Genomic DNA, 27,735 nt, shown 5'->3' with positions numbered 1-27,735 from the left:
GTCCCTCTCCTTTTGTGGTAGTAACTCTCACTTTGTAAATTAAGAGGTTGAGAGTTCAAGTCTGACTTCAGGGACTTGGCAATGTACAAAATAAATACAAGACTCATCCATCTATCAAGGCAGCTGGATTTAGACAGTGCTCACTGGAAAAAAAAAGGTGTCTTGTGGGTATATAGCAAAACTTGAACTATAGCTTTCTGATAGAGCTTAACCTGCCTGGCAATTTCCATCTGGTCTACAGTGGGGTTACTGGCTTTGTCCAACAAAATACTGTCTGCTTAATTCTGACCCATCACAGCAAGAAACAACCCCCACCACTGCCATACTGCCTGTCACAAAACAGCCAGAGAGGCAGACAGCAGTTTCCCTTGTTGCACAAATTTGCACTTGTAGAGCACCCTTAACAATAAGATACTTCACAAGAGAAATCACAAAAAAAGTAGAGAGGAAACCAAGAGAAGAAATCTTCAGACTTTTGGCTAGGAAATAACTTAAGAGGAGCTAATGCTGGAACTCCAGAAATTAGGGTCTAGATCGTTCAAGGCATGCTCCCTAACAGTTACACAGATTAAAATACACAGATCTAACAGCTTGTAAAAGGGCAGGAGACTATGGAAGAATTGAAAACAACGATGAGAACTTTGGCCAGTGAAGGTCAGCAAGCACAGGGCAGGGCTGGTGGAGAAAGAGGGAAAGATATAAGACACAGGCAGAGTTTCAGATTAGTCATCATGTATGGCAAGTGGAAGATGGGAGGCTGGCCAAGAGATCATGGCAATACCTGAATCTAGATTAGATTAGATTACTTTACAGTGTGGAAACAGGCCCTTCAGCCCAACAAGTCCACACCGACCCGCCGAAGCGCAACCCACCCATACCCCTACATTTACCCCTTACCTAACACTACGGGCAATTTAGCATGGCCAATTCACCTGACCTGCACATCTTTGGACTGTGGGAGGAAACCGGAGCACCCGGAGGAAACCCACGCAGACACAGGGAGAACGTGCAAACTCCACACAGTCAGTCACCTGAGGCGGGAATTGAACCCGGGTCTCCGGCGCTGTGAGGCAGAGGTAACACTGGCATGAATGTGGGTTCCAGCAGCAGATGAGCTGAGGTGGACACTGGCAATTTGGGTGGTGAAGGGGGATGTGGAAATCAGACATTCCACTTGGTCAACTAGGAGACCAGGGCTGAGAACAGTCTGTGTCAGCCTCCAGTTAATGCCAGAAATTAGGAACTCCCCAGCCCCCACCCTTACTAACAGAAGCCCCTGTGATCACTAACAGGCTGTGCCAATTTTTACAAATCTCTACTTCTGCACCTGTTACAATTAACAACTGCAGGACACTCACACCCTGTCACTCATATACTTAAACCAATGATCTCAACTGATAGCATTGTACTGAGCTGCACTGGTCCTCAGTTAAAATGTTAGCCAGGGGCCCACAGTTCAGCTTGTGTGCAGAAGATCCAATGAGTGAAGATTAAGGAATTCTTCCAGTGCCACAATTAACATTCTCTCTACCAATATTACCACAAAGACAGCCTCAGTACAACCCATATCTGTTCAACCCTTCTGCTGTAGTCTCAGTTGCAATGTCAGAAATGCTGCAGCCAATTTGCACAGAGCAAGATTCCATAAAAAGCAGTAACCAGACTCTGTCTTATTAATAAATATTGGTTAGGCCATGCTTTTTTTTCCCCATACATAGTGCTACAAAGGACTTTTACATCCATCCAGAGAGAGGGCTTGGAGTTAATGCCTCATCTGAGGGACTGCACCTATATCAGGGCAGGCAATATATGGCAGCTGCTGAAAATGTGTTGCTGGAAAAGTGCAGCAGGTCAGGCAGCATCCAAGGAGCAGGAGAATCGATGTTTCGGGCATAAGCCCTGAATGTGCTGCACTTTTCCAGCAACACATTTTTCAGCTCTGATCTCCAGCCCTCACTTTCTCCCAGACAATATATGGCAGCCCACTCCTGAGGTCAGTCTGGATTTATGGGTTCAGGTCTCTGCGCTAACACTCAAACACGCGCTTTCTGACTCAGTGTTGACAGAACCATCTCATTGCCATTTGTGGGAATCTTGCTGTGGGTTTAATAGCTGTTCCCTTCATCTAAGAAGTCACTGCCAAGTAATTCACTGCGGCTCTAGCACTGCTGGGCCTTACTGAGAGATGTGATAAGATCCTGCATAAATAGAAAATCAATCAGACTTCAAGTCAACGCAATATTCATCGAAACGTAGCGCAGACGGCCATTCGGCCCACCGTGGCCGTGTCAGCTCTTTACAAAAATTATCCACACTTTCTTGTTCTTTGCCCGTAACCCAGCTATTTCCCCCCCCCACCCCCCAAACCATCCCCTTTGCTACTAAAGGGGATTGTTAAGCCTGTTTCCAGTGGCCTTAGTGAGACAGAGAGATAACAATTATTCGCTCCTCTTCAACAAACTCATTCCAGTTCTAATCAAAGTTTAGCAGCAGCCGCGTTAACTCAGCCTCCTCTCCGGAGACACGCGTATGGGGTGTAACGCTCGGCTTTCTTTCGCTCTTAGCAAAAGCCACTCGAGATTTCTTCACATTGGATATTTTTTGTTTAAAAAAAAGAGGGGAAGCTAAGTGCTGGGTTTAAACTCCTGTGCAGTGAGGAGCCGGGCCAGTGCAGGGGGGCGGTGGGGAAAGAGACTGAAGGAGGTGGTGGTTTGGGGTCTGGAGTCACACACACACACCCCCACCCACCCACACAGACACCCAGACCCGGGACTGCCCTGTCCCTAGGGGAGGGAGAGAGAGAGAGAGAGAGGGGGCTGTTGTTCCTACCGATGGAGACCAGTTTAATCCTCTCCCTGTCCAGGAACTCCAGCGCCACAGACACGTTCTCCAGCTTCATCTGGCGAAAGTTGGGCCGCGAGTGGTACTTTCGGTACATCTTCTTCTGGCTGAGCACCTCCAGCAAGCCGATCAGCTTGAGGCCATCGCTCAGGTCCTTCTGCAGGTCCCCGATCCGCTTGTTCACACACTTGAGGTGCTCGTTGCACCAGCGGGTGAACGTGTTCTGCTGGATCTTCTTCCAGGGAGCGTCCTCCGCCAGGTCCTTCTCAGTGGCCGGCATCTCCCCGTCCTCCTGGCCATTGGCCGCCGTCTCTTGCTGCTCCATTGTCCGCCTCCGGGAAACTCCTTCTCCGAACTTTACAGAGTTATCCCGCCGCGATAACACTCACTCACTAACGCTGCTGCTGCTGTCTCCGCCCGGCTACCAGCCGCCGAATGGCCGCACTGGTGGCCCCGCCGCACTTTTTAATGAGTGACGGCTGCTCCGGGCCCACGTCAGAGAGCAGGCTCGCCAGGAATCCCGAGGCGATGGCCATATAAACTCCAGAGCCAGGCCACGCCACGCCGCTAATCATAGCCGCTCACTCATTGGCAGCAGCCGCTCCCCGCTGCCTTCACTCAGCACCTCAAAGCTTCCAGGGCAGCAATGGGTTAATCCTATAGCCTGGGTTTAAACTGCACCCTCCACTCATTGGGTTAACTCACTCAACTCTACCCCTGGGTGTAATCTGTCTCGTGTGTTCAATGGGTTAACTCTCTTAACTCAGTCTGGGTCTAACCTGCCTCATACATTCAATGGGTTAATTCTCTTAACTCTCCCCTGGATTTAAACTGCACCCTCCACTCATTGGGTTAACTCACTCAACTCTACCCCTGGGTGTAATCTGTCTCGTGTGTTCAATGGGTTAACTCTCTTAACTCAGTCTGGGTCTAGCCTGCCTCATGCATTCAATGGGGTAAAAACAATGACTGCAGTTGCTGGAAACCAGATTCTGGATTAGTGGTGCTGGAAGAGCACAGCAGTTCAGGCAGCATCCAAGTAGCTTCAAAATCGACGTTTCGGGCCCGAAACGTTGATTTCGAAGCTACTTGGATGCTGCCTGAACTGCTGTGCTCTTCCAGCACCACTAATCCAGAATCATGCATTCAATGGGTTAATTCTCCTCACTCTCCCCTGGATTTAAACTGCACCCTCCACTCATTGGGTTAACTCACTCAACTCCACTCTGACTTTAATCTGCCTCGTGCGTTCAATAGGCGAAAGTGAGGACGGCAGATGCTGGAAACCAGAGTTTAGATCAGAGTGGTGCTGGAAAACCACAGCAGGTCAGGCAGCATCCAAGGACCAGGAAAATCGACGTTTCGGGCAAAAGCTCTTCATCAGGAATAGAGGGTTAACTCTCTTAAATCTACCCCCTGGGTGTAATCTGCCTTGTGCGTTCACTGGGTTAACTCTCTTGGCCTCATCTTAACTCCACCCCGGGGTTTAGCCTGTCTCCTCTCACCACTATTCAAATAGTTAACTGGAGCAAAAACAAAATAAGCACTAGCGCAGTTAGGCGGTAGTGTGGGGGGTATTTAAGAAAAAAAAGATAAAAAATAAAAAAAACAGGAGTGTATCACACAGCATTGCCCTTTGATTTAAAAAAAAGCTAACTGGAGTAAATCATGTTTAACCAACTTGCTAGCTTTTTTCCCCCTTGGGGGGGATAACACAAAAGTAATGCTGTTGATGTTGATTACATGGACTTCGAAAAGGCATTTAATACAGTGCTGCGCAACAAACTTTTGAGCAAAGTTAGAGCTCAGCTTTAAAATGGACAGTAGCAAGTTAGATAGGAAGTTGGCCAAGTGATACATTAAAGGGAGTAGTGGCTAATAGAATAAAATAAGAAAACGCTGGAGGAACTCAGAGATCTGTTAGTGACTATGGAGAAAAAGTTCACATTTTGAATCTAAGTTCACACTTAGAATCCATTGGCTTAGAACCCAAAGCAGTCAAAACATTCACACTGCTTTTCTCTCCACAGATTCTACCAGATCTGCTGAGCTTCTCCAGCATGTTCTATTTTTATTTCAGATTTCCAGCATCTGCAATATTAGTTTTTAAAGAAGTTTTTCAGAGCAGGGTTTATAGTGATACTTCTCAGTGTCGGTGTTGAGAACCTTGCTTTTCCTGACCTATATTTATTATATGGTACTGAACACAGTTTCAACATTTGTGGCTGACAGAAAATTTGAATTGAATCTAAATTGTGAGGAGGACAATGTGGAACTGCAAAATAATGTAGAAAAGTTGGTAGAATGAGCAGATACGTGGCAGATGAACATCAATGAGGAGAAGTGTGAGGAAATTCATCTTGGAAGAATGCGAAGAGACAACAAAAAACAGGGTACGACTCCAGAAGGGATGCAAGAATGGAAGATACTGGGGGTTAAAGTCATCCAAAGTGGCAGACCTGATTGAGATCAGTTAACAAAGGATACAGTATCCAAGGCTTTGTTAATACAAGTGTAGAGCAAGGTTATCTTAAACCTGTATTAAACATTGGTTCAGCCTCAACTTGAGTATTGTGCAATTTCCGTTCAGAAAGTTTCTGAAGGCATTAAAGAGAGTGCAAAAAGATTCCAAAGAATGGTTCCAGAGATGAGGAACTTCAGTTACATAGATACATTGGAGAAGTTGGGAATGTTTATCTCGAAGAGAAGAAACTCGATACAGGTATTCAAAATGCTGAGGGGTCGAGATGGAGTGGCTAGAAAAAGCTGTCTTTACTGGTTGACTGCTCAAGACTGAAAGGATACAGATTTAAGGTAACTGGCAAAATAATCCATGGAGACACAAGGAGAAGATCTGGAACGTGGTGAGTGGTTAAGATCTGGAATGCGGTGAGTGGTTAAGATCAGGAATGCGGTGAGTGGGTAAGATCTGGAACGTGGTGAGTGGTTAAGATCTGGAACGCGGTGAGTGGGTAAGATCTGGAACGCGGTGAGTGGTTAAGATCTGGAACGCAGTGAGTGGGTAAGATCTGGAACGCGGTGAGTGGTTAAGATCTGGAACGCGGTGAGTGTTTAAGATCTAGAACGCAGTGAGTCGGTAAGATCTGGAACGCAGTGAGTGGGTAAGATCTGGAACGCGGTGAGTGGTTAAGATCTGGAACGTGGTGAGTGTTTAAGATCTAGAACGCAGTGAGTGGGTAAGATCTGGAACGCAGTGAGTGGGTAAGATCTGGAACGCAGTGAGTGGGTAAGATCTGGAACGGGGTGAGTGGGTAAGATCTGGAACGCGGTGAGTGGTTAAGATCTGGAACGGGGTGAGTGGGTAAGATCTGGAACGGGGTGAGTGGGTAAGATCTGGAACGTGGTGAGTGGTTAAGATCTGGAACGTGGTGAGTGGTTAAGATCTGGAACGCAGTGAGTGTTTAAGATCTAGAACGCGGTGAGTGGGTAAGATCTGGAACGCGGTGAGTGGTTAAGATCTGGAATGCGGTGAGTGGGTAAGATCTGGAACGCGGTGAGTGGGTAAGATCTGGAACACAGTGAGTGGTTAAGATCTGGAACGCGGTGAGTGGGTAAGATCTGGAACGCGGTGAATGGTTAAGATTTTGAATGCGGTGTCTGGGAGTGTGGTGGATTGAGGCACTCAATAGCATGGTGGATTTTTACTTGAAAAGAGAAAGTGCACGGGGTTATGAGGAAAAGGAAGGAATGGCAGTAGGTACATTGTTCAGAGAATTAAGGCAGGCTCAAGTGCTTCTTCTCTCCTGTGACAATTCTGTGAAATCACCAGTTTGCGCTAATCTGGGTCCGTCCCGGTATATTCAGTGGGTTACTCTATTGGACGGGGTGGGGGGAGGGGGGGGGTTTGTCACCTGTCAATGTATTCAATATAGAACTCTCTACAGGAGGGGTTAGGATCACCAACCTACCCCCTTTCCAACTTCATTCAATCCATTAATATATCTTTCCACAGCAAACCACAATCGCCCAATTCCATTCGTACCCCTATCCTCCACTCTTAGGTGCATTTGGGTTCCAGAACCAGAAAGTGAAGTTGGAGTTATTGGAGAGCAGTCCCAGTCTTACTGAGCTCAGCTGCTATTCCTGAGTATCCTGGGGTCAGTGTTAGAATGACAGAAGTTCATTTTTATACATTTATTCCTGCTCCTTCCCAGGAATAGCTGTACACATGTTCTCATTGATCGAATATAGCACGGGGCATCATTGCCAGGAGCCAGGCATCATCACTCAGCAATGTAGCAACTCACTATTGAAAGCTTCAGGGACGCTGCATGAAAGTAATTAAATCTGTTTTTCTCCATATCTTAAAGGTGCCTCACTGGTCAGTCAGCCTCTGAATTAGTTGTGTGAGCTGTGTGTGACATTCCTTACAGACCGATGCGGAGATATCTAGTCATCGCCACTGCCCCTCTGGCTCCAGATCAATGTCTAAACCACATATCCAGTGACAGACCCAAGTAAACGCCACATTTCCAATCCAGCCAATTCTTTTTACTTAGACTAATATCCACATGAGGCTCTGATCTCTCATTCTCACTTGTTTTGCTATCTTTTTCTCCCCTGCACTGAACTTTCAGAGTTGCTGATATTGTTGGTAGCAGGCTGAATTCCCTGATGTTATTGGGGTGAGTTTCCTGTCATCAGGGTGAAAAATCATGATATTGTCTGTGTGATTGTCCTGTCATCACTGATGTTCATTGGAAAGTGGATTTCAAATTCCTATCTTGTTATTATAAAGGAGAGGGGTGATAAGCGGTCTCATTGATTTTCATGATAATTTATCAAAAAATACTTGAACATTTTCAAATTGTATCACTTGAAATAAATATTTAATAGTAAACCATTGATAAGCAAAATACATTCCACTGATTACAGCCCCAGCAATAGATGAACAAAGAATATGACAACAGGGAAGTTTTGCAGGCAGACATTACTGAGGGCCCTAGACTGCCCAGTACATCATTTCACCATTTATAGGTGGGCAGGCTATGGGAGAAGGAGAGGTGTAAGGAGACAAGGATGCCCTGGAACCCTATTTGAGAAGTTGGGACTGGGGTGGGGAGGAGGACTCCCCAGAAATCATCTCTAAGTTGGCTAGGACTTCCTGACATCTCCATTCTCTGGTAGGTAGGTGTCTTGGTGGGAACGTAGTCACAGGTCTCACCCATGTTCGGGACAGGACAGGGGTCAGATTTCCTCGGATTCCATCTCAGGTGTTTAGCTGCAAAGAAATCTTCCACACAAATGCAGTGCGCTGATTTTTATTTGTAATGGAGAGCATGGTCTCAGTGAAGCAACATATGAAAGTGTACAGAAGTAAGCTGGCCAAGAGAGGCAAAAGTATGGCACAAGGCTCATACAAGAGTTCAAATTAGAGAAAAAGGAAAACACAGATTTGAAAGGAAGGCAGTTTGGTGCTGGGCCACCACTCAAGTCTCCCTGTTTCTCTTTCACTCAAACCTGCACCCAGAGCAGCTGGCTAGGAGTATGTCAATGTTTGAGTGACAGGGTCAGTATTAACAGTACCCACTGGCACAATACAGAATCTCATTTTACAATATTTTACAAAAAAATGTCATTTCTTACTTGCATTTAACAATCAATGAAATTATTTGCAGGAATATTCACAGAACGCTATTACTGACAGATAGACAACAGTTGGGTGAGTTAGTCATCGGACAGCAAAGAATGAAAATGGCCTCTGTGTTACCTCCTCCAGCTTAAATGTTCCATGTGCTCTACCTTCCTCTAAATCTGGTCTCTCACACATCCCCCAATTTCCATCAGTCTACCTAGGGTGGCTGTGCTTTCAGTCTCGGACCAAGACTTTGGAATTCTCTCCCTAACCTCTCCACCTCCTTGTCTTTAATACACTCTTCAAAAATTACCTTTTTGATTAAACATTTAGTCATCTCCCTAAATAATTCCTTACGTGGCTCATTCTCAAATATTTGTCCACTCAGCCTGCTGCAAAACACCTTTAGATATTTTACTTTGTTCAAAGTAATACATGTTCAAACTGTTTTTGTTCACATAGAGTTCGGCGTCAGGTTTCTATCTTCACATTTCAAGCCTTTTTAAGTTTAGATTTCTGAAACTAAAACAGAACTCCTAAATGTAGGCAGTTTAATAGGATTGGTTGTCTCTACTCTTTTTCACTGGGAATGAAAAACCTCAGACTTTCGAACCATTCGGTGTGAAGGAAATTTACATTTGGACCACTGTGTCAGCCCATTAAAACAATCCCAAACATATTCTAATATACGCTTTCTCCCTGTAGCTCTGTGTCATTGCCAAATTATTATAGAATAGAATCCCTACAGTATGGACCAGGCCATTTTGCCCAACTCGTCCACACCAACCCTCCGAAGAGTAACACCCAGATCCGTTCCCATACCCTATTACTCGGCATATAATCCTGACTAATGCACCAAATCTACACATCCTTGGACACTATGGGCAATTTAGCATGGTCAATTCACCTAACCTGCACATCTTTGGATTGTGGGAGGAAACTGGAGCACCCGGAGGAAACCCATGTAGATACGGGGAAGAATGTGCAAACTCCACACAGAGAGTCACTCGAGGCTGGAATCAAACCCGGGTTCCTGGCATTGTGAGGCAGCAGTGCTAACCACTGAGCCATCATGCCACATACTGTCCCCATAGTCTCGTATCCATCCCAAATTAATCCTGTTACCTCTCTCCCAGTAACCTCAATCAGTAATCTCAAACTCCCTGCCATACACTCTCAGGTAGCCCTGAATCTATCCCAAATACCCTGTTACAAGCTCTCCATCCCAAAATAATACCACTGATCTACACTCACCCCAGAGCTTTCTATCAGTCTCAAACTAATGTCACTGCCCAGCATTCTCCCTATAGTTCTGTATCAGTTCTAATCCCACTCCACTTTCTCCACATAGCCCTATATAAATCTCAATCTAATTACATTGGCCTGCTCACTCCCTATAACACTGGAAAAACTAATCTGAATGCTGCACTCTCTTCCTAAAATTCAGAATGAAACCCAATTAAAGCCTCCTGTCTACTCACTTTCTGTTGCTCAATATCAGTCCCAAACTGATCCCATCCTCTCCCTTTGACGTGTATCAATCCCAAATTAATCCCACTACTCAACTCTCACCTAATCTGTAACAATCCCTATATAATTCCACTATCTCCTCATTCCTCACAGCCTCCTATCAATTCCAAATTAATCTAACTGCCTCATTCCTTTGATATAGCTCTAAATCTGAAACAATCCCTGCTTAATTCCAGACCACTCCAACTGCCCCTATATCGCTGTACAAATCCAGCTAATCCCATTGCTGCATCCTCCTCCCCACTGCTCTGTGTCAATCCCAAACAAATCCAGCTGTGCCACTCTCTCCACTGGCATTGTATCAATCCCAAATACATTCCACCGCATCACTCTCTCCTCCTAGCCCTATCTCAGTTTCAAAGTATTCCGCTGACCCACTCTGTCCTAGTCTCCTGTGTCTACCTTGAATTAAACCTTTTGCTTCACATCCTGCATAGACCCCGCCCTGGTGCATACAATTTCTGAGGATTGCTTTGAGTCTGATCCACAAAACACCAGTATGCAGGAGCTGATGCAGATTTAATCAGAGAAGATACACCTCGATGGAATATCAGCTCACTTATTGCAAAGATGCCAAGGTAATGGATACTTTTAGAGTTTATGCGATGGGAGAGTCACCCAAGAGATTTGTCAAGGTACCTCCTGCATCTAGGAGCAGGAATGGGTGCTCATTATGAATGTGGGGATGATGCACTCAACCTTGGAAAGAGCTACAACAATAAATGTAACACTGCCAAGCGCTCACTGCAGAATCATGCATGAATTGATCTACCTTCTAAAATCCCAATTGGGCAGGTTGTCTGTCATGAGATAGTGACAGATTTCATAGCAACAGTCCTGGAACTGGGTCTTAATACTGGATTAGTGGTGCTGGAAGAGCACAGCAGTTCAGGCAGCATCCAACGAGCAGCGAAATCGACGTTCCGGGCAAAAGCCCTTCATCAGGAATAAAGGCAGTGAGCCTGAAGCATGGAGAGATAAGCTAGAGGAGGGTGGGGGTGGGGAGAAAGTAGCATAGAGTACAATGGGTGAGTGGGGGAGGCTATCACCTTCATCTCCTCCCCCACTCACCCATTGTACTCTATGCTACTCTCTCCCCACCCCCACCCTCCTCTAGCTTATCTCTCCACGCTTCAGGCTCACTGCCTTTATTCCTGATGAAGGGCTTTTGCCCGAAACGTCGATTTCGCTGCTCGTTGGATGCTGCCTGAACTGCTGTGCTCTTCCAGCACCACTAATCCAGTATTTGATTTTCAGCATCTGCAGTCATTGTTTTTACCCTGGAACTGGGTCTGCCTATCCCAAGGGCAAAGTGACAGTAGAGACAGGTAATGAACTGAGGCATTGTCTCTCCTTATGATAGCACACTCTTTCTGTGTGGACACCATACATCTCCATTCACATTCCTTTGTCCATTGACAGGTTGCGTGACACTTTGAATACAACTGAGAGACTTGCATACATAGTGTGAACATTCAAATGGTGTACATGGTAATGGATCTGGGAGAGCACCAGTTTCATTCAACTCGTTGATGCTGTTGTCTGAGTATTGCATAGCAGAGTCCAAGGACACAGCAGTCAGAATACCCAAAATGCCAACCCTTGAATCTGTTCTTGGGCTGGTAACAGACCAGCCTTGGGGTTTGTGTCTGTGTGGAGTTTGCACATTCTCTTCGTGTCTGCATGAGTTTCCTCCAGGTGCTCTGATTTCCTCCCACAGTCCAAAGATGTGCAGGTTAGGTAGATTGGCCATGCTAAGTTTCCCATACTGTCCAGGGATGTACAGGTTAGGTAGATTAGCCATGCGAAATGCAGGGTTACAGGGATACGGTAGGGGGAGCAGGTCTGGGTGGGAAGCTGGTCAGATGGTCAGTGTTGACTCGATGGGCCTGCTTCCCCACTTTAGGTATTCTATGATTCAAACAGTCCAGCATAGCAGACAGTCTCAAAGTGAAATTATACTTACCGCCAGGAACCTGGCATTGGTTTGCATAATTTTCTGGTTCTCCAACACAAGCTCTCACTGTATGTTACTGTATCTACCAACCCTGAGGCCTGTATATATTCTATCATACATACAGCACTTCTTGGTGGGTATGACATTTATGTCTAGGTACAATATAATAATATAATAAAACATAACATATTACTGGTTACAGATCAAAATCGTGAAGAGTCTGGACAGAGTAAATGGGGAGAAACTGTTCCCTTTGGTAAAAGGATCCAGAACTGGAAACACTGATTTGAGGTGATTGACAAAATAAGCAACAGTAACAGCAACATGAAAATAAAGCTTGTGTTAGCATCTGGAATGCACTGCTTGAGAGTTTTATGGAGGCAAATTCAATGTGGCTTTCAAAAGAGGAATGGACCATTGTTTGAAGAGAAAAATTGGCAAGGCTGTGGGGAAAAGGCAATAAAATAAGATGAGGCAATTTGCTCTTGCAGAGAGCTAACATGGTCCCGACAGGCTGAATGGCCTCCTTTTATGCAATAGTCATTCTATGATAACATTCCTGACTCCTATATGTACATAATGCACATCACATTGTAGGTGTTAGACTTATGTACGTATATAACATATATATCAAAGAATGTAGCTTCTTGTGTATAAATCACAGATGTCTATATATTATAGATGTGATGCTTTAGTGGAGATAGTACTCTGTATATAACAGCATACTGTGTATTATTGTGTATATCACTTCTGTGCAGATTATGTAACAACACGAAATTCTACTGGAGTAGCACCTTTAGGGGAAGGTGATGGTGTAGTGATAATGCCATTGGACTCGTAATCCAGGGCCCCAGGCTAATGTTCTGCCGACATGGGTTCAAATTCCACAATGATAGGTTATGAAATATGAACTCAGTAAAAATTTGGAATAACAAACTAGCCTAACAGTGACCATGTAACCACTGTTGCTTGTTGTAAAAACCCACCTGTTTCACTAATGTCCTTTAGGGAAGGAAATCTGCTGTCTTTACCTGGCCAGACCTAGATGTGACTCCAGACCCAAGCAATGTGGTTGACCCTTAACTGTACTCTAGGCAATTAGGCACAGGCAATAAATACTTGCCTAGCCAGCAACGCCACAAACTGTGAACAAATGTTTGAAAATACAAGACCTGGCACTAAGAAATCACAAGAATATTTGCTAAATTTGCACAGGATACAAAGTAAGAGAAGTGATTGACTCTTAAGCTGAACAAGGTAAGCTACAAGAGGGTCTGCATGTTGCTGGGAATCAAGCAGATCTCGATAGATCCAATTTAATATAGAGAAATGCAAAGTGCTTCCATTGTAATGAAAATCCAAGAAGGGACTATTTCTTAAATGGGAAGCAAGAAGCTACATAAAAAATGAAAGGGATTTGGGGTATTGATTGCTGCAGTTTATTGGCAATCATAACAATGTTCAGTACCTGCAAGTATAGAAAATCAGATGTTGGGATATATTAAAAGATGATCTCACTTTATAACTCAACCAAATTTGTGCAACCACATTTAGAATACTGTGTACAATTATGGTCACCACAGTACAGAGAATAGTGAAGGGGGCAAACAGAATATTTGAAGGGTGGAGGTATTGGATTAGGAGGAGTGGTTATGAACAGATTTTACTGGGGAAAAGAACATTTAAGAGGTGATAATGATTGCTGTTTTAATGTTCAAACAAAATGCGGCATATTTTGTGAGTGTGATGGGATAGATTGCTATGCCACAAAAAGGCAATGTTTGCAGCTATAACTCCAACTCTTCAAACCACCAAGATTCACTCTCTTCACTCAAATTGCTAAATGGAAATCAGCAAGGGTCCACCATTAAGCCCAGCTGGCAAACACCAACTACCGCCAGGGACAATCTGTGCAAGGGGAAGCAAGAAGGGTGAACTCAGCTGGAACCACTGAATGGCAAGCACAAGGAGCTCTCCACCAAGCTCAAGATCACTGCGGGAGAAACACACTGTGGGTCAAAGACCAGGGGCCAATCACTGAGGAAAGATCACTGTGCATCTCTCCTCACTGGGCAATCCCTGAGGGTCAGTCACTGAGGGCAGATCACAGTGAATCAATAAGCAAGATGCAATAACTGAGAGTCAATTAATTACTGAGGATAAACTTTTCAGGACCAACCAACCAATCAAACAACAGCCAAAGCGCCATGAAATTCCACAGAGCATTAATATATTATTGGAACTGACTGTTTATAAATGGGGGTTCTCTCTGTAGATGGGGGCAATCATTAGAAATGAGGGAACAATCTTAGTTGTCTTGGTTTTAACCCTGATTTTAACGAGAGTCCATTCATTTTATGCACAGATGTAGCTGACCCAACCCAGCTCTGAACTGCGCTGTTGCTGTTCATTTGATTCTATATAAAGAGAGTTGCATTGCAGTCTAATCCTTCCAGAGGAAACAGGGAAAGAACGGTGTGCAGTGCATATCACGAAGCCAATGTGTGATCATTCAGAAATTCCAGAGGCATCGATATGTACAGCTCTGTTCTCAGTCCAGGAGAATTCCCAATGCAGCAGCATTCCCTGTTCAATATGCCCAGCAGCAGACGAGAAACCAGGGCATTGAGTGGAGTGCAGAACAAACAAACAGAGGCTGAAAAACCAAGGGGAAATTGGAAGTGGGAGTAAGGAGAGGAGGGTGAGATGGGGAGGCAGAGAAGGAGGGTGAGGTGGAGAGGGAGGAGAGAAGATAAGAAAGGAAGTGGAGCGGAAGTGAAGGAATGAGGAAGAAAGCATGGAGTGAGGGAGGAAGTGGTGGAGGTACAGTGCAATGGGGGTGATGGGTAAGGGAGAGAGGACAGAGTGAGACAGGGGTGAGAAAAAAGGAGTGGGAGAAAGGTATCGAAGCAGGAAGAAAGAGGCAGACAACGGACGACAAAGAAGCAGGGGCTGGGAAGCGAGTAAGCATTATGCTAGTTTGGTTGTTGAGAAGTTAGGAGTGAGGCTGGAACACAGAAGATTGACCAGCTGTAGCAATAACCATCAGCATTAATGGAATCCTCCCTCCGAACCGAGTCTGCACAGGAAGGAAAGCAACAAAAGGTCACAGAAAAATTCCAGCTGAAACTCTAACTGTGCTCTGTGCTGCCTCTATTCCCTCTCTCTCTCTCTCTCTCTCTCACAGATCAGCAGCCTGCTTCAGTCTTTCAGTTTCTTCAGACAGTGTATTTATTTCCAGCATTCTCCAATGGAAATGGACTTAAACAGTTTCTATCAATGGCATCCTATTCAAATTTGTTTCCAATGTCAAGACTACTGCCTCAACACCCTTCACCCCTCTCCCTGATTATAATATCTCCCAACACCTCTCGCTGTGGGATATATACAATCATGCTTACCCCCCACCCCACCCCCACTTCTCAGTGTTATTCCACCTTGCCCCACTCCTCAATCAGGATACAGGGGTATCTCCTGCCTCCGTTACGCCCTCAGAATATAACACCTCGGCAGCATATTCTCCTCCTTTAGAGGGTAAATCCTCACTCCCCACCACCTTCTCCCTTGAGGTATAGCCCTCCCATTCTCAGTGCAGGTATAATCCACACAACCAATCAGTCTTCCTTCTCTCAGTCTGTGGGCCAAAGTTGTGATCAGAAGCTTGCACAGTTAGAAGTGGAGTGATAAAACTGCTGTGGCACTGTTCCTCTGTACCTCCTGCCCTCCTCCCCCTCCTGTCCTCCTCTCCCTCCACTCCACTTCCTCCTCCTACTCTCCTCCCCCTCCCCTCCATCTCGTCCTCCTCCCCCTTTCACCACCTTCCCCTTCCCCTATCAGAGGACAGTCACCAGCAGCGGCTCGAGAGGTTTATTTTGTGAAGTTATAAATCAGTCAGAGAGTCAGTGATACGCTTTAATCTCAAACAGCTGTAGCAACATGATCCACACAGCACAATTACTTTGGACAGCAATTGGAGGGAATGAGTGAGTGAACAAGGGGCCTGGGCAAACACAAGCTCTTACAGAATATGGGGTTCCTGGTTTGGCCTTTCAGCTACAGTAATCATGATTTGGAGATGCCGGTGTTGGACTGGGGTGTACAAAGTTAAAAATCACACAACACCAGGTTATAGTCCAACAGGTTTAATTGGAAGTGCACTATTACCTGATGAAGGAGTGACGCTCCGAAAGCCAGTGTGCTTCCAATTAAACCTGTTGGACTATAACCTGGTGTTGTGTGATTTTTAACAGCTATAGTAAGACTGTTGATAACAGTGGGAACAATAGAGTCATTAAAATTCATGCATTAGAAAGGAGACAATCCTCCTAGTCCTCAGTTCCATGCCCAGTCATCCCAGGTTAGTCAGAGGAGAAATCAGCCAGGGTTTCTACGACTAAGAGAAGGTGAGGACTGCAGATGCTGGAGATCAGAGCTTAAAAATGTGTTGCTGGAAAAGCGCAGCAGGTCAGGCAGCATCCAAGGAGCAGGAGAATCGACGTTTCGGGCATAAACCCTTCTTCATAAGCCCTACTACTAAAGTTAATTACCTTTATCAAGTTAGAGCCAAGGTAAATTGATTGATACCATGGGATAGGAACAGATTTCTCTGTGTCAGTTCCAAATGCACCCCCCAACACGACCGCCCACCCCACATCCCACTCCACTCCCTCCCCTCCACACGACCCCCCCCCAACCCACCACCCCATGCACCTAGGCCACTGTAATCCACTAGCCCCAAACTGTGTACCCAGCAGAGCATCAAAATGGCTTTAATCTCTCTAATAGGCAGACCCTCTATCTAAAACATGCAGATAACAAAATGTGAAATATCAGTACCTGGTCAATGCCGGGAGGTCTCAGCCCACCAGCACCACAGCACAGCCATCAGTACAACCAGTCCTATCACAGGTAAGGAGAGCACAGGGGGGTCAGGAAGTGTGGCATTCTAAGACAGAGAGACAGGTAGGACAAGAGACAGACACACAGGCAGAACCAGAATCAAACATCACGGCAAAGCCCACGACATGTACACAGAATAATATAGAAATAAACAAAACACATATACACAGAGAGATACACAGGACAAGAGGAGCACACATACCGAGACACAGAAATATAAATAGGGTACACAAACAAACACAGACAGAGATACATGGTGACATACAACGATACACACACGCACACAGATATAGAGACAGAGAGATGGCACCACAACATCACAGGCATGTCCACACAAGACACACACACACAGAAATAATACATACACAGGCAGATGTACACATTTAAAAGGCAGATACATAAGAAAAGACAGGAATACACAGACATACATGCAAAAGCATCAGCACGAATACACACATATAGATAGGTACACATGCAATAGCAGATATACACACAGGAGAGAAACAGATATACAAACAGAAACAGAAAAACAATCATACAGACAGAAAAAGGAAGGAGACAGTAACAGAGAGAAACAGATAGGGAAAGGGATGGGCGGGAGAAAGCCAAATAAATAATGTAATAGATGAAAAGTGGATGTGATGAAGGAAGATTAAAGCATGCAAAGGTGGAACAAACAGAAGTAATAATAGATCAATAGATGATAGAGAATAATGAATAGAGACCAAAAAAATGTGATAGTGGGAGATATTAATCAATGTGGCACAATTGGCAGAGGAAATATAAGCAGAAAAATGCAGGTGGCCAAATCAGAAGGAACAGAAGTGCAGTGATTAAAAGCATGGCAGTAGGGGATGCGAAAGAGTGATGTTCAGAAAATGGGAGGGATGACAGTAACCAAAGAAATAAAATAGAGCAAGAGACAATTGGGGAAAAGGAAAGAACAGGAAAAAAGCATTGTTAACGCTTCAAATATTGAGACATGCTGCGATTTTACAAACATTTCATTCCATCAAAGACAAGCAGACACAATTCAATAAAGGAAACAGATTTAAAGAGCAGAATTCTGCAACACTAAAAAACACAGGTTAGAATTTTAAACAGGCAATATCACAGGTCAATATAAATGAAACCGGCCATTCAGATAATTCCTCCAATTAATTTACTATCCGCCTAATCACAGCTTCCCCACTTTCCTACCAGAAATCCTTATGTGTCAAGAAATTGTTTCAAACACGTTAATCTTGAAAAACCTGTCTTTTCTTCAGTTTGTCCATGTTTCCCTATGTTGCAGTCATGATTTCATGATAGGATTGTTTCTATTACATACACTCAGCCCCTTGTAGCCTCTGCAAGATCCCCATTCATTTCCCTCTCTGCATTGTTTGTAAGGGCCCTTCTCATTTCTCACTCATTCTACAGCACGTAACTGGGTCTAAATGAAGCTGGGGTCTAAAACACTGAAAAGGTGCAGTAAATCTTCTGGATATGGTATCGGAAGGATGTTGTGAAACCTGAAAGGGTTCAGAAAAGATTTACAAGAACATTGCCAGGATTGGATGGCTTGAGTTATAAGAAGATGCTGAATAACCTGGGGCTATTTTCCCTGGAGTGTCAGAGGCTGAGGGATGACCTGATAGAAGTTTATTAAATCATGAGGGGCATGAATAGGCTGAATACTCAAGGTCTTTTTCCGATGATAGAGGATTCCAAAACTAGACAGCACAGGTTTAAGGTGAGAGAGGAAAGATTTAAAAGGGACTTTCAGGGGCAACTTTTTCACGCAGAGGGTGGTGCGGATATGGATTGAGCTGTCAGAGGAGGTGGTGGAGATTGGTACAATCACAACATTTAAAAGACAGCTGGATGAAAAGAAAGGGTTTGGAGGGATATGGGCCAAAAGCTGGCAAATGAGACTAGATAGGATATCTGGTCAGCATGGACAAGTTGGATCGATGGGTGGGTTTCCGTGTCTACATCTCTATGACTCTATGGGTTAGAAAGAGTGGCAACTAATAGCAAGATTACCATGTGGAAATGAACAAAAAGGAAGGGAGCATCAATTGGTGTTACAACATCTGGAAAACACAGCCTTGAGCACTTTCCTGTCCAACTGAATGACACCTTGTAAAGGGTTCATTGGATAGAGTTGACCATCTGGATTGGTCACTAATAGTCCTCTCTCTTGAGCAGAAATGGCGTAGTAGAAATAGAGGTCATGCATTTCCCAACCCTAAATCAGGCTGCTAAGATGGTTTGAAGAAAGTTTTGAGAAGTCATGTTTCTAGGAAAAGCAAACAGTTACAATCAGTAAAGAACTTTGGAAATAGTTCTACAAAAGCAGAAAATGAATTTCGAGTAAAAGCTGGAAGATTTCAAAAGGTTAGGAATTATCAAACAGCAGTAAAACTTGTAAAGTGTGCTATATCTATTGAGTAATGGCTCAAGTCTCCAAACTCAGTACATTACAGGGCAATAATGTTCATGCAAGATTGATTAAGCTAGGATGAGATGAGAGAGGTCAACCACAGATGGCAATTTGATACAGACAATCTGTGAAGAGAAGCAATGTGTACCAAAAGCAGAAGGTCTCACCCAACAGAATAGGGACCATCCACTGAGGATGACCACATAGCTTGGATCATCATAGAATGGCTGAGTGTTGGAAACTTAAATATAAACTCTACCCATAACCTTGCTAACTTGCTCTATTACAGTAATCAAGAGAAAAAAAACTAAACATTGAGATATGATATATTTAAAATTAAAGAACTATCTATAATGACTTATACTATGTCCATAATTTCCAACAGAAGGCCTCATGTAATCTTTGTTAATCACATAACCACCTCCATGTTCTCAGACTGTATGCCTGTTATCAAATCACCAATCAGTCCTAAACTCTTTCAACTGAACATTGGATATATTACAGATACCATATTCAGCGTCCACTACACAACCTGCTCTTGTCCTATTGAGTCCATGCTCTTCCCAGCCTGAGCAAACTGTATGAAATCTTCACATTCCCTTCAACTAGAATAAAGTTTCAATTTCCAATCCTTTTCATTGCCAGAAATGCTATTTCCACCAATAGAATTCAATTTGAATTGCTTGTCTCAACTACAAGTTGGAGAAAGTGAGGACTGCAGATGCTGGAGATCAGAGCTGAAAAATGTGTTGCTGGAAAAGCGCAGCAGGTCAGGCAGCATCCAAGGAACAGGAAAATCGACATTTCGGGCATAAGCCCTTCTTCAGGAATCTCAACTACAAGTCCTCATGGCCTCACCAGTGCAACCTGTGCAGTGATGTGAACTGGATTTGTCCCTGGGATCATTTGATCACATTATGCATTTCACCCTCCCAGTTTGACCTAACTTTCACTCCCGTTTCTGCACTCTCTCCTTCCAAAATCTTTATCTATTCCTGCAATTTCTTATTTCCACTCACCTATTAAAGAGTCTTTGGTGTACAAATGGTTTGGTATATAAATACAAGTTCTAGATGGAGTTAACCATGGAATTTATCAGTCCTGAAAGAGGCTATTCCACCAATAATGCCATTGTTAAATCTATTTCAAGGCCCCATAAATTCACTGTGAGTGCATTATATCAACAAAGACCAGGGAGAAAGAGGTTGCAGCATGTACACAGGCTCTGCCTTAAGCTAAAGGTCTAACAGCTGCAGCAAAGCAAAATATGGATCTCCTTTTCTTCAGTCATGAATAATATAAGGGCACCATTGCACAGGCTAGCATTTATTGCCCATGCCTAATTACCCTGGAAAAGGTGGTAGTGTAGTGCCTTCTTGAACTGTTGCAGTGCTTGGGGTGTAGGAACATCCACAGTGCTGTGAGGAAGGAAGTTCCTGGAAGTTGACCCAGCGACAGTGAAGCAATGGCAATATAGTCCCAAGTCAGGATGACATGTGACTTGCACAAAAGCAAATATTCAGTAGGTCTAGCAGCATCTCTCCTCTGCTTTCTCTTCACAGACACTGCCAGACCTGCTGAGGTTTTCCAGCAATTTCTGTTCTTGTTTCTGACTTCCATCCAGCATCTACAGTTCTTTGTTTCTTGTGGTCTGCAACTTGGCTGGGAACTTACAGGTGGTGGTATTCCCATGCATCTGCTGCCCTTGTCCTTCTTGGTGGTAGAGACTGCGGGTTTGGAAGCTGTTATTAAAGGAGCCTTGGTGAGTTCCTGCAGTGCATCTTCAAGATGGCACACACTGTTGCCATTGTGCATTTCTGGTGAAAGGAAGAATTTTGAAGGTGGTGCCAATCAAGTGGGTTGCTATGTCATGAATAGTGTCAAGCTGCCTGAGTGTTGCAATTGCACTCGTTCAGCCAAGTGAAGGAGTATTTCACTTCACTCCTGACTTGCATCTTGTAGATGATGGACAGGTTTTGGAGACAGGAGGAGACTTACTTGGTACAGAATTCTTAGCCTCTGACCAGCTGTTGTAGCCATAGTGGGTATATATAGCTGATCTGGTTTGGTTTCTGGTCAATGGTGACCCCCAGGATGTTAATAATGGGGGATTTAACATCAAGGGGATATAGTTAGATGGTCTGTAGTTGGAAATGGCCACTGTCTGGATTTTGCATATGAATGTTACTTACTATCCATCAACACACACCTAGATATTGGCCAGGTCTTGCTGGATTTGGGGAAAGACTGTTCAGTTTGTGAGGAGCTGTGAATGGAGCTAAACATTGCACAATCATCAAAAAAATTATTATTTCTGGTCTTATGATGGAGGGAAGGATTGAGGTCAATATGATGTTGCTGAAGATGGTTAAGCCAAGGACACTCTCTTGCAGTCGTGCCTTGAGCCTGAGATTCCCAACAAGCACAACCATATTCCTTTGAGCCTGGTATGACTCCAACCAGCAGAGAGTTTTCCCCCGATTCCTAATGACTTTAGTTTTGCTAAGGCTGCTTGATGACACACTCAGTCAAATGTTGCCATGTTGATTGTTCTCACCTCACCTCTGGAGTTCTGCTCTTTTGTTCATGTTTGGACGAAGGCTGCATGAGGTCAGGAGCTGAGTGACCCTGATGAAATCCAAACTGAGCATCAGTGAGCAAGCCGGTTAAACCTTTACAAGTGCTGCTCGATAGCATTGTCATGGACCTCTTGCACCATTTCATTGCTCGTTGGATGCTGCCTGAACAACTGTGCTCTTCCAGCACCACTAATCCAGCTCTTGCACCATTTGGCTGGTGTCTGTGAGTGTACTAGTAAGGGCAGAAATTGGCCAAGTTGGACTTGTCCTGTTTTTTGTGGAAAGGACATGTCTGGACAATTTTCTGCATTGTTGGATAGGCACCAGTGTTGTAATTGTACTGGAATATCTTCACTTAGGGGCATGGCTAGCTCTGGAGCACAATTGCTGGAATGTTATCAGAGCCCGTGGTCTTTGCATTATTCAATGTCTTGTGCCTTTTCTTGATACAATCTGCTGGCAGACAATTCCCCAGCCACTTCCCCGAGAGCTTGATGAAGTTTTCTACTGGTTATAGGCACAACGGGCAAATTAACTTCATGCCTCATTTTGTCCCTCAAAACCAACAGGAATGTTACTTAATTCAAAATGTGGCTAAGGAAATCTCTGAGAGAACTGGATGAACAGAATAGAATCCTCAGCAGTTTAACTGGACAGTAATCATTCTCATGTGAAGATTCACACTTTCAGGGAGAAGCTATTTGCAGGCCACTTCTAGACAAATGAAAAGGCAGTAATTTAGAGAGTAGAGTACTGCTTTATGAATAAGGCAGATGCGTTTTGCTAACTTTGCTATTCCTTGAAACAGCAGATGATCGATCACAGGGTAGACACAACTTCCATTCCACTCTCTGGCATTGTTCTCTGTTAGTTTGCGTCAGTAATTTGACTATTCTGTGTAAAATATAGTTGCCCTTCCACTGTGGGCAGAACTGGCCTCCTCCTTCTCTCCAACACTTTCACCAGCTATAGGTAGCTGAGACTGGACTATTTTCCCATCGGCTGTATTAATGGCCGACAAGGATGGGAATGACTGATACCTTTGGGGAAAATTGCACTTTACCCTTCTACCTTCACTTTTGGTCTTTTGCTTTATCTCTTACCAACTTACCTGATGAGGTGTCCCTTTCAGTTTGTGTATTTCTTCCTTATACTGCCTGAGCTGCAACTCCAACTGGCTGCGTTCCTCTTGGCTACTTCTGTACCTCTCCTCCAGTGCTCTCAGTTCAGTGATTAATCCTTCACACTGGTCACACAACATAAAGAATCTCCTGTTATTGAGAAACAACTTGTTCACATGATGTTAAAGCTCATTTTGTGTATGGCACTAAGTTCAGGAAGTACAGAAATTCACTACGTATAGAGGAGCCTCGATTATTCAAATACCAGCTCGCATGCTGTATGCTGGGCATTTGGGGCTTGTGTGCAGTGTGCTGGGGTGGGGCGCGGGGGGGTGTTGGACCCGGTTGGAGGGGTGGGCGGTGTTGGAAGGGGTTTAGGGGGTGGGCAGGATCGGTGTTGGACAGGGGCGGGGTGATGTTGGATGGGGATGGGGCGTGGGGGGATGGTGTTGGACAGGGGCAGGGTGTGGGGGGGCAGTGTTGGACAGGGTTGAGGGGAGGTTTTGGGGGCGGGGGTGCACGCACTGTGTGCTGCTGCAGTGCCCGTCTATCTCACTCAGATAATCGAGGTCCCCTTGTACTAAGATATTAACATACGGACTCTAAGAGGTGCCACAGGAGAAACAAAGTTGCAATAATGCCCACATAGCCACAATAGTGATTTAGTCAGAGTGAGTGGAGGTGGAGAGTATAACCAGGTGTACAGGATTCAGCAAGGGGTTATTTCAGTCAGAGAGGACATTAATACTCCAACTTCCAATATAGTCATAAACAGGAAAGATTATTCATGGTGTAATGAAAAACGTATTTATATATATTTATCTTTAAAATCATTTTTAGATTTTGGATTTCAAAATAATGGGTGTTGGGTTACTTTTGTGAAGGCTTTTCTTTTATAAAAAAGAAAGATCAGAATATCCTCTAGAACAATTAATAATCCAGCATTGCTCAGAAAGCAAGTGGTTGTGGAGTCCTGTCGTGTCAATGGAACATTATGTATATTTTGGTGGTTCGGTAAACATTGACGGCTTGTTTTCAAATCAGAATAACCAAAATTTAATTTTAGTTTTGAAAACCTAGAGATGTAAGGTTTTTTTAAGTACAGTTTGAATAAGACCCAAGCGGTATGAGAAGCAAGATTCGTTTTCTCTCACTTGAGGTTGGGACAATTCAGGGAAAACACTGTCACCTCAGTTGAAATCTTTAGTTTGTGTAACTTTCAAATCAGGACAGTTTAGACGGAAATCTGCAGGTCTTTAGAGCTGGGAAGGTTTTGGCTCTCATGTATTGCGGAAAAGTTATTGTTGGCAGATTTGGAAAAACGCATCAAACTGTATCCACAGTCCATGGCAAAGAAATAGTCAAGAGTCAGTTAACTTGAGGGAGTAAACAAATGGGATGCGATTTCTTTGGATTTGAGTTCCTATTACAGTTGATATCAGGAAACAGGTTTGTGTTTTAAGATCTCTCTAACTGTGATATGTATTTGCTTGTTCTTACTTGTTTCTTCTTTTGTGTAATAAACCTCTATTCTGTCGTTAAAAGAAAATTTGCAGTTTTGTGTGAATATGCCTCAATGACTGATCACATTAACTAACAAAACAATATATGATCTATCAAACCATGTTTCATTCTGGGATCTGCCTTGTCCAGTTGTATCATCTGGGATCATAACAAAAAGTGAACTCAGGATTGTCAAGGAAAATGGGGCATTAAGAAATTGGTGGTATTAAGGAGGCAGTTGTTGGGAACTCAATAGAACTGTTGAAGAGCTCTAAGAGTGTAATTCCTCAAACAGTTGCACCCACTCTCCCTCAGTATGGAGCACCTCTGGTTACCACGTAGAGAACTTGCCAATGCTTCAGCGACATTTCAGTAACATCTAATTCAACTGCTCACCTCCCATACTTCAAAGAAATGTGTGCTTCACAAATTCCACTGGGATATTTTTCTGTGTGCAAACTATTGGAATAATGACAAACTGTTCTCCATGAATCCTAGGTTTCTGTTACCTCATGTTGGACTGACAGAGCCTTCTCTTCTGCCTGTAGGAGTCGGTGTCTCAAACCCAATTCATCAATCAGACCTCGCTCTTCATGCCCCTGGGAACCTTGAGATCCATGCTCGATGCTTTCCATTTTCTGGTCCTTCTGAGTTGATGTTACACCGTCTCCACTGCTTCCATCCTGAGGGATTTGTTGCTCTCTGAGCACCCGCCCATCTTCAAGCTGATCCCTTAAAAAGACTTGATCACTTGGGGTCACTTTGTCACATGATTTTTCCTGATCTTTCTGTGTACAGCTCAGGTTCTCCTGCACACTTAAACCTGCTGCATTTGGTCCTTTACCATTTTCTTTCCAAGGCAAGCTCTTAGCTTCCTTTTCATACTTCTGTCGTCGGCTTTCAGTTCTTTGAATGTCCGTCTTAAATCCTTCAATCGATCTACAAAATTAGACAGGCATCTGAATCTGTGTCTCATCAATCAGTCCAAGACTTTCTGAACAGATTGAAAGCTAATCATTACTTGATGTAACCATGGAGCCTTGAGGCCAGGTATCCCAGAGTTAAATACAGAGTAAAGCTATCTTTACACAGTTCCATTAAATACTCTCAGGACAAGTATAGCATGGTTTATGTATAGAGATAGGCTTTCTCTACACTAAACATGTCCAACACACAGCCCATGACCAGGTTGTAGCCCTCTAGTGCAGCAGACATGACAACAAGTAAGGAAGATTATTTGAAAATCACTGAAAAGCTGTACCTCCAATCAGAGGCTGTTTCCTTCCCACATTTGATGCTAGTAGAATCACCACTGAGCAAATCAGCAGCAAATACAAAGAGAAGCAACCTGTGATTGGATAAGCAATTTATGAGGAGTAGTTTATTGATATTTTCCACAGAGTCCATTCTCCCTCTGTCTGAGGCCATGCTTCTGCCTGCCCAGCTGTGCAACTGCCAGCTCTCTGGAGGAACACAAGATGGTGGCACAGGTCAGGGAGATCACAAACAGTGACAGCAACTCTATCTGCCTGCCCACAAGGAGCATCAGGAATGTGAGAGAGAGCAGAGCAAAAGTGCATCACAGACACCACAGCAGGAAAACGTTCAAGATTTACTGGGGGGGGGAGGAATTGAGTGAGAGAGGAATAGAGGGAATCTGTGAGTAAGGCTGACTTACAGAGTGTGCATGAGGGAGCAAGAGTATGTGAGGGAGTGAGAGTATGTATCAATGGGTTCGAGGGAGGGACAGAGTGTATGGAAATGAGTGGGACATGGAGAGAGTCAGTGTGCAAGAGCATGTGCATGCCTATGAGAGAAACTGAGAGTGAGGCTGAGGCAGACTTACATCCACCTTTCTCCTCCTCCTTCCCCCTAAAAACCTATACCGAAAGCAGGCTGGGAAGAGAGGATATCCCGTGTTGAAAAGCAACCTGCTTCCAATATCCACTTTCATGTGAATTCCACTGAGGCCAACCTGGAGAGTGTGCCCTCAGAGGCAAACACAAAGTCAGTGTTAGTTAAACCCGACTCTTAAGCTCAACCCTTGTACCATCCTTTTTCCCAATAAGCAGGACTCTCGTAGCTCTATTAATCAAGTGAAAAGGCTAACAGTTAACTCTGACACTTGGCATGTATTAATAGGCATTTTTATTAATTGATCATTTAAGTGGGACAACCCTACTCAATGCTGTTCAAACAGGGCCAGGGCAAGAACAACACAGTTTAGATACAAAGTAAAGTTCTGACTACACTAAGTGAGTGAGAATGTTGGATTGCCTGACTGACTAAGGATGTGTATTTAAGTAAGTTTATGCAAGCATAGATACAAGTGTGAGTAAACGAGCATAGGTTTGACAGTTAGTGAGACTACGTGAGTGTGTCTGCAATTACGAATGCTGATTGCCTTTGTGAGAGAATGGGAATGAGTGAATATGAGTGTGTACAAATGTGTGTCCAAATGCTAGTACACATGTCATACTGGAGGCCCATACCTGTGGCTCTGCTGTTCCATTTGTTGCAATCTTTCCTTCAGCTGCTTGTTGTCGTCCTGTAGAACTCGACACTCTTGAGCCAGATTCCGACACTCGACCTGCAGATTCTGCACCGCACCTGTCAAATACACAGCTCAAATTTCAACACAAATGTGCAAAAAGGCAACCATTTCTGGTCAGGCATTCCATATCTTAACCATCATCCCCTACACGAAAAATAGTTTTCCAATGTCTCCCTTCGTTTTTTTTCAGGAATGATCTTACACACAAGTTATAATGAAACAGGCCATTTGTCCCAATCAGTCTATATTAGTATTTAACCTCCACATCAGCCTCACAATCTTATTTTTCCACCTCATTTTCATTTTCCTTCAACTTGTCCTTTATCTCCTGTTAATCTAATCACCAATATTTTATCATCATTAATATTATAATGGTCATAATTAGAAAAAATCATACTTGATTGAAATTATTTTGATGCATCCTAAAATTATAAGTAATTTAATTTCTTAGTAGGTTTATATTTGCAACGATAATATATTTATCATGGAATCCTACAGACAGGAGGCCATTCAGCCTTTTATGGCTGTGATGGCTTTTTGAATTATCAGATTAATCCCACTTAACTGCTGTTTACTCATAGGCCTATAATTTCCTTCCATACAAGTTTTTTTTAACCAATTCCCTTTGAAAGTTATTTTTGAATCTGTTTCCAGCATCCTATCAGGCAGTGTACACCCTGCAACAACTCTCTGTGTAAAGATATGTTTCCTTATGTCACTCTGCTTT

At 43.9% G+C, this 27,735-nt stretch overlaps 2 protein-coding genes across 12 annotated transcripts in view; both read right to left on the bottom strand.

The window, feature by feature from the left end:
• flncb (filamin C, gamma b (actin binding protein 280)) overlaps window positions 1–3,398 on the bottom strand; it is a 56,863-nt gene extending 53,465 nt beyond the window's left edge. For 2 of the 4 annotated variants that reach the window (XM_072562756.1, XM_072562757.1), the window contains exon 1: window positions 2,830–3,398. In XM_072562756.1, the coding sequence (XP_072418857.1) occupies window positions 2,830–3,166 (337 nt within the window). In that variant the 5' untranslated portion in view covers window positions 3,167–3,398. The remainder of the gene's footprint in view (window positions 1–2,829) is intronic. The other 2 variants (XM_072562758.1, XM_072562759.1) reach the window with 1 other exon arrangement.
• A 7,780-nt stretch (window positions 3,399–11,178) lies between these two features.
• The window catches only part of ccdc136b (coiled-coil domain containing 136b), an 84,980-nt gene continuing 68,423 nt past the window's right edge, over window positions 11,179–27,735 (bottom strand). For 6 of the 8 annotated variants that reach the window (XM_072562747.1, XM_072562748.1, XM_072562750.1 and 3 more), the window contains 5 exons: window positions 26,947–27,064; window positions 24,964–25,393; window positions 22,942–23,076; window positions 16,761–16,869; window positions 11,179–15,003 (listed from right to left, as the gene is read on the bottom strand). In XM_072562747.1, the coding sequence (XP_072418848.1) occupies window positions 16,765–16,869; window positions 22,942–23,076; window positions 24,964–25,393; window positions 26,947–27,064 (788 nt within the window). In that variant the 3' untranslated portion in view covers window positions 11,179–15,003; window positions 16,761–16,764. The remainder of the gene's footprint in view (window positions 15,004–16,760; window positions 16,870–22,941; window positions 23,077–24,963; window positions 25,394–26,946; window positions 27,065–27,735) is intronic. The other 2 variants (XM_072562749.1, XM_072562755.1) reach the window with 2 other exon arrangements.

This window comes from Chiloscyllium punctatum, chromosome 44 (genome assembly GCF_047496795.1).
Source record: "Chiloscyllium punctatum isolate Juve2018m chromosome 44, sChiPun1.3, whole genome shotgun sequence".
NCBI classification, from domain to species: Eukaryota; Metazoa; Chordata; class Chondrichthyes; order Orectolobiformes; family Hemiscylliidae; genus Chiloscyllium; species Chiloscyllium punctatum.
The sequence above is the reverse complement of the archived record's forward strand: the minus strand, read 5'-3'. Positions and strand labels throughout refer to the sequence as shown.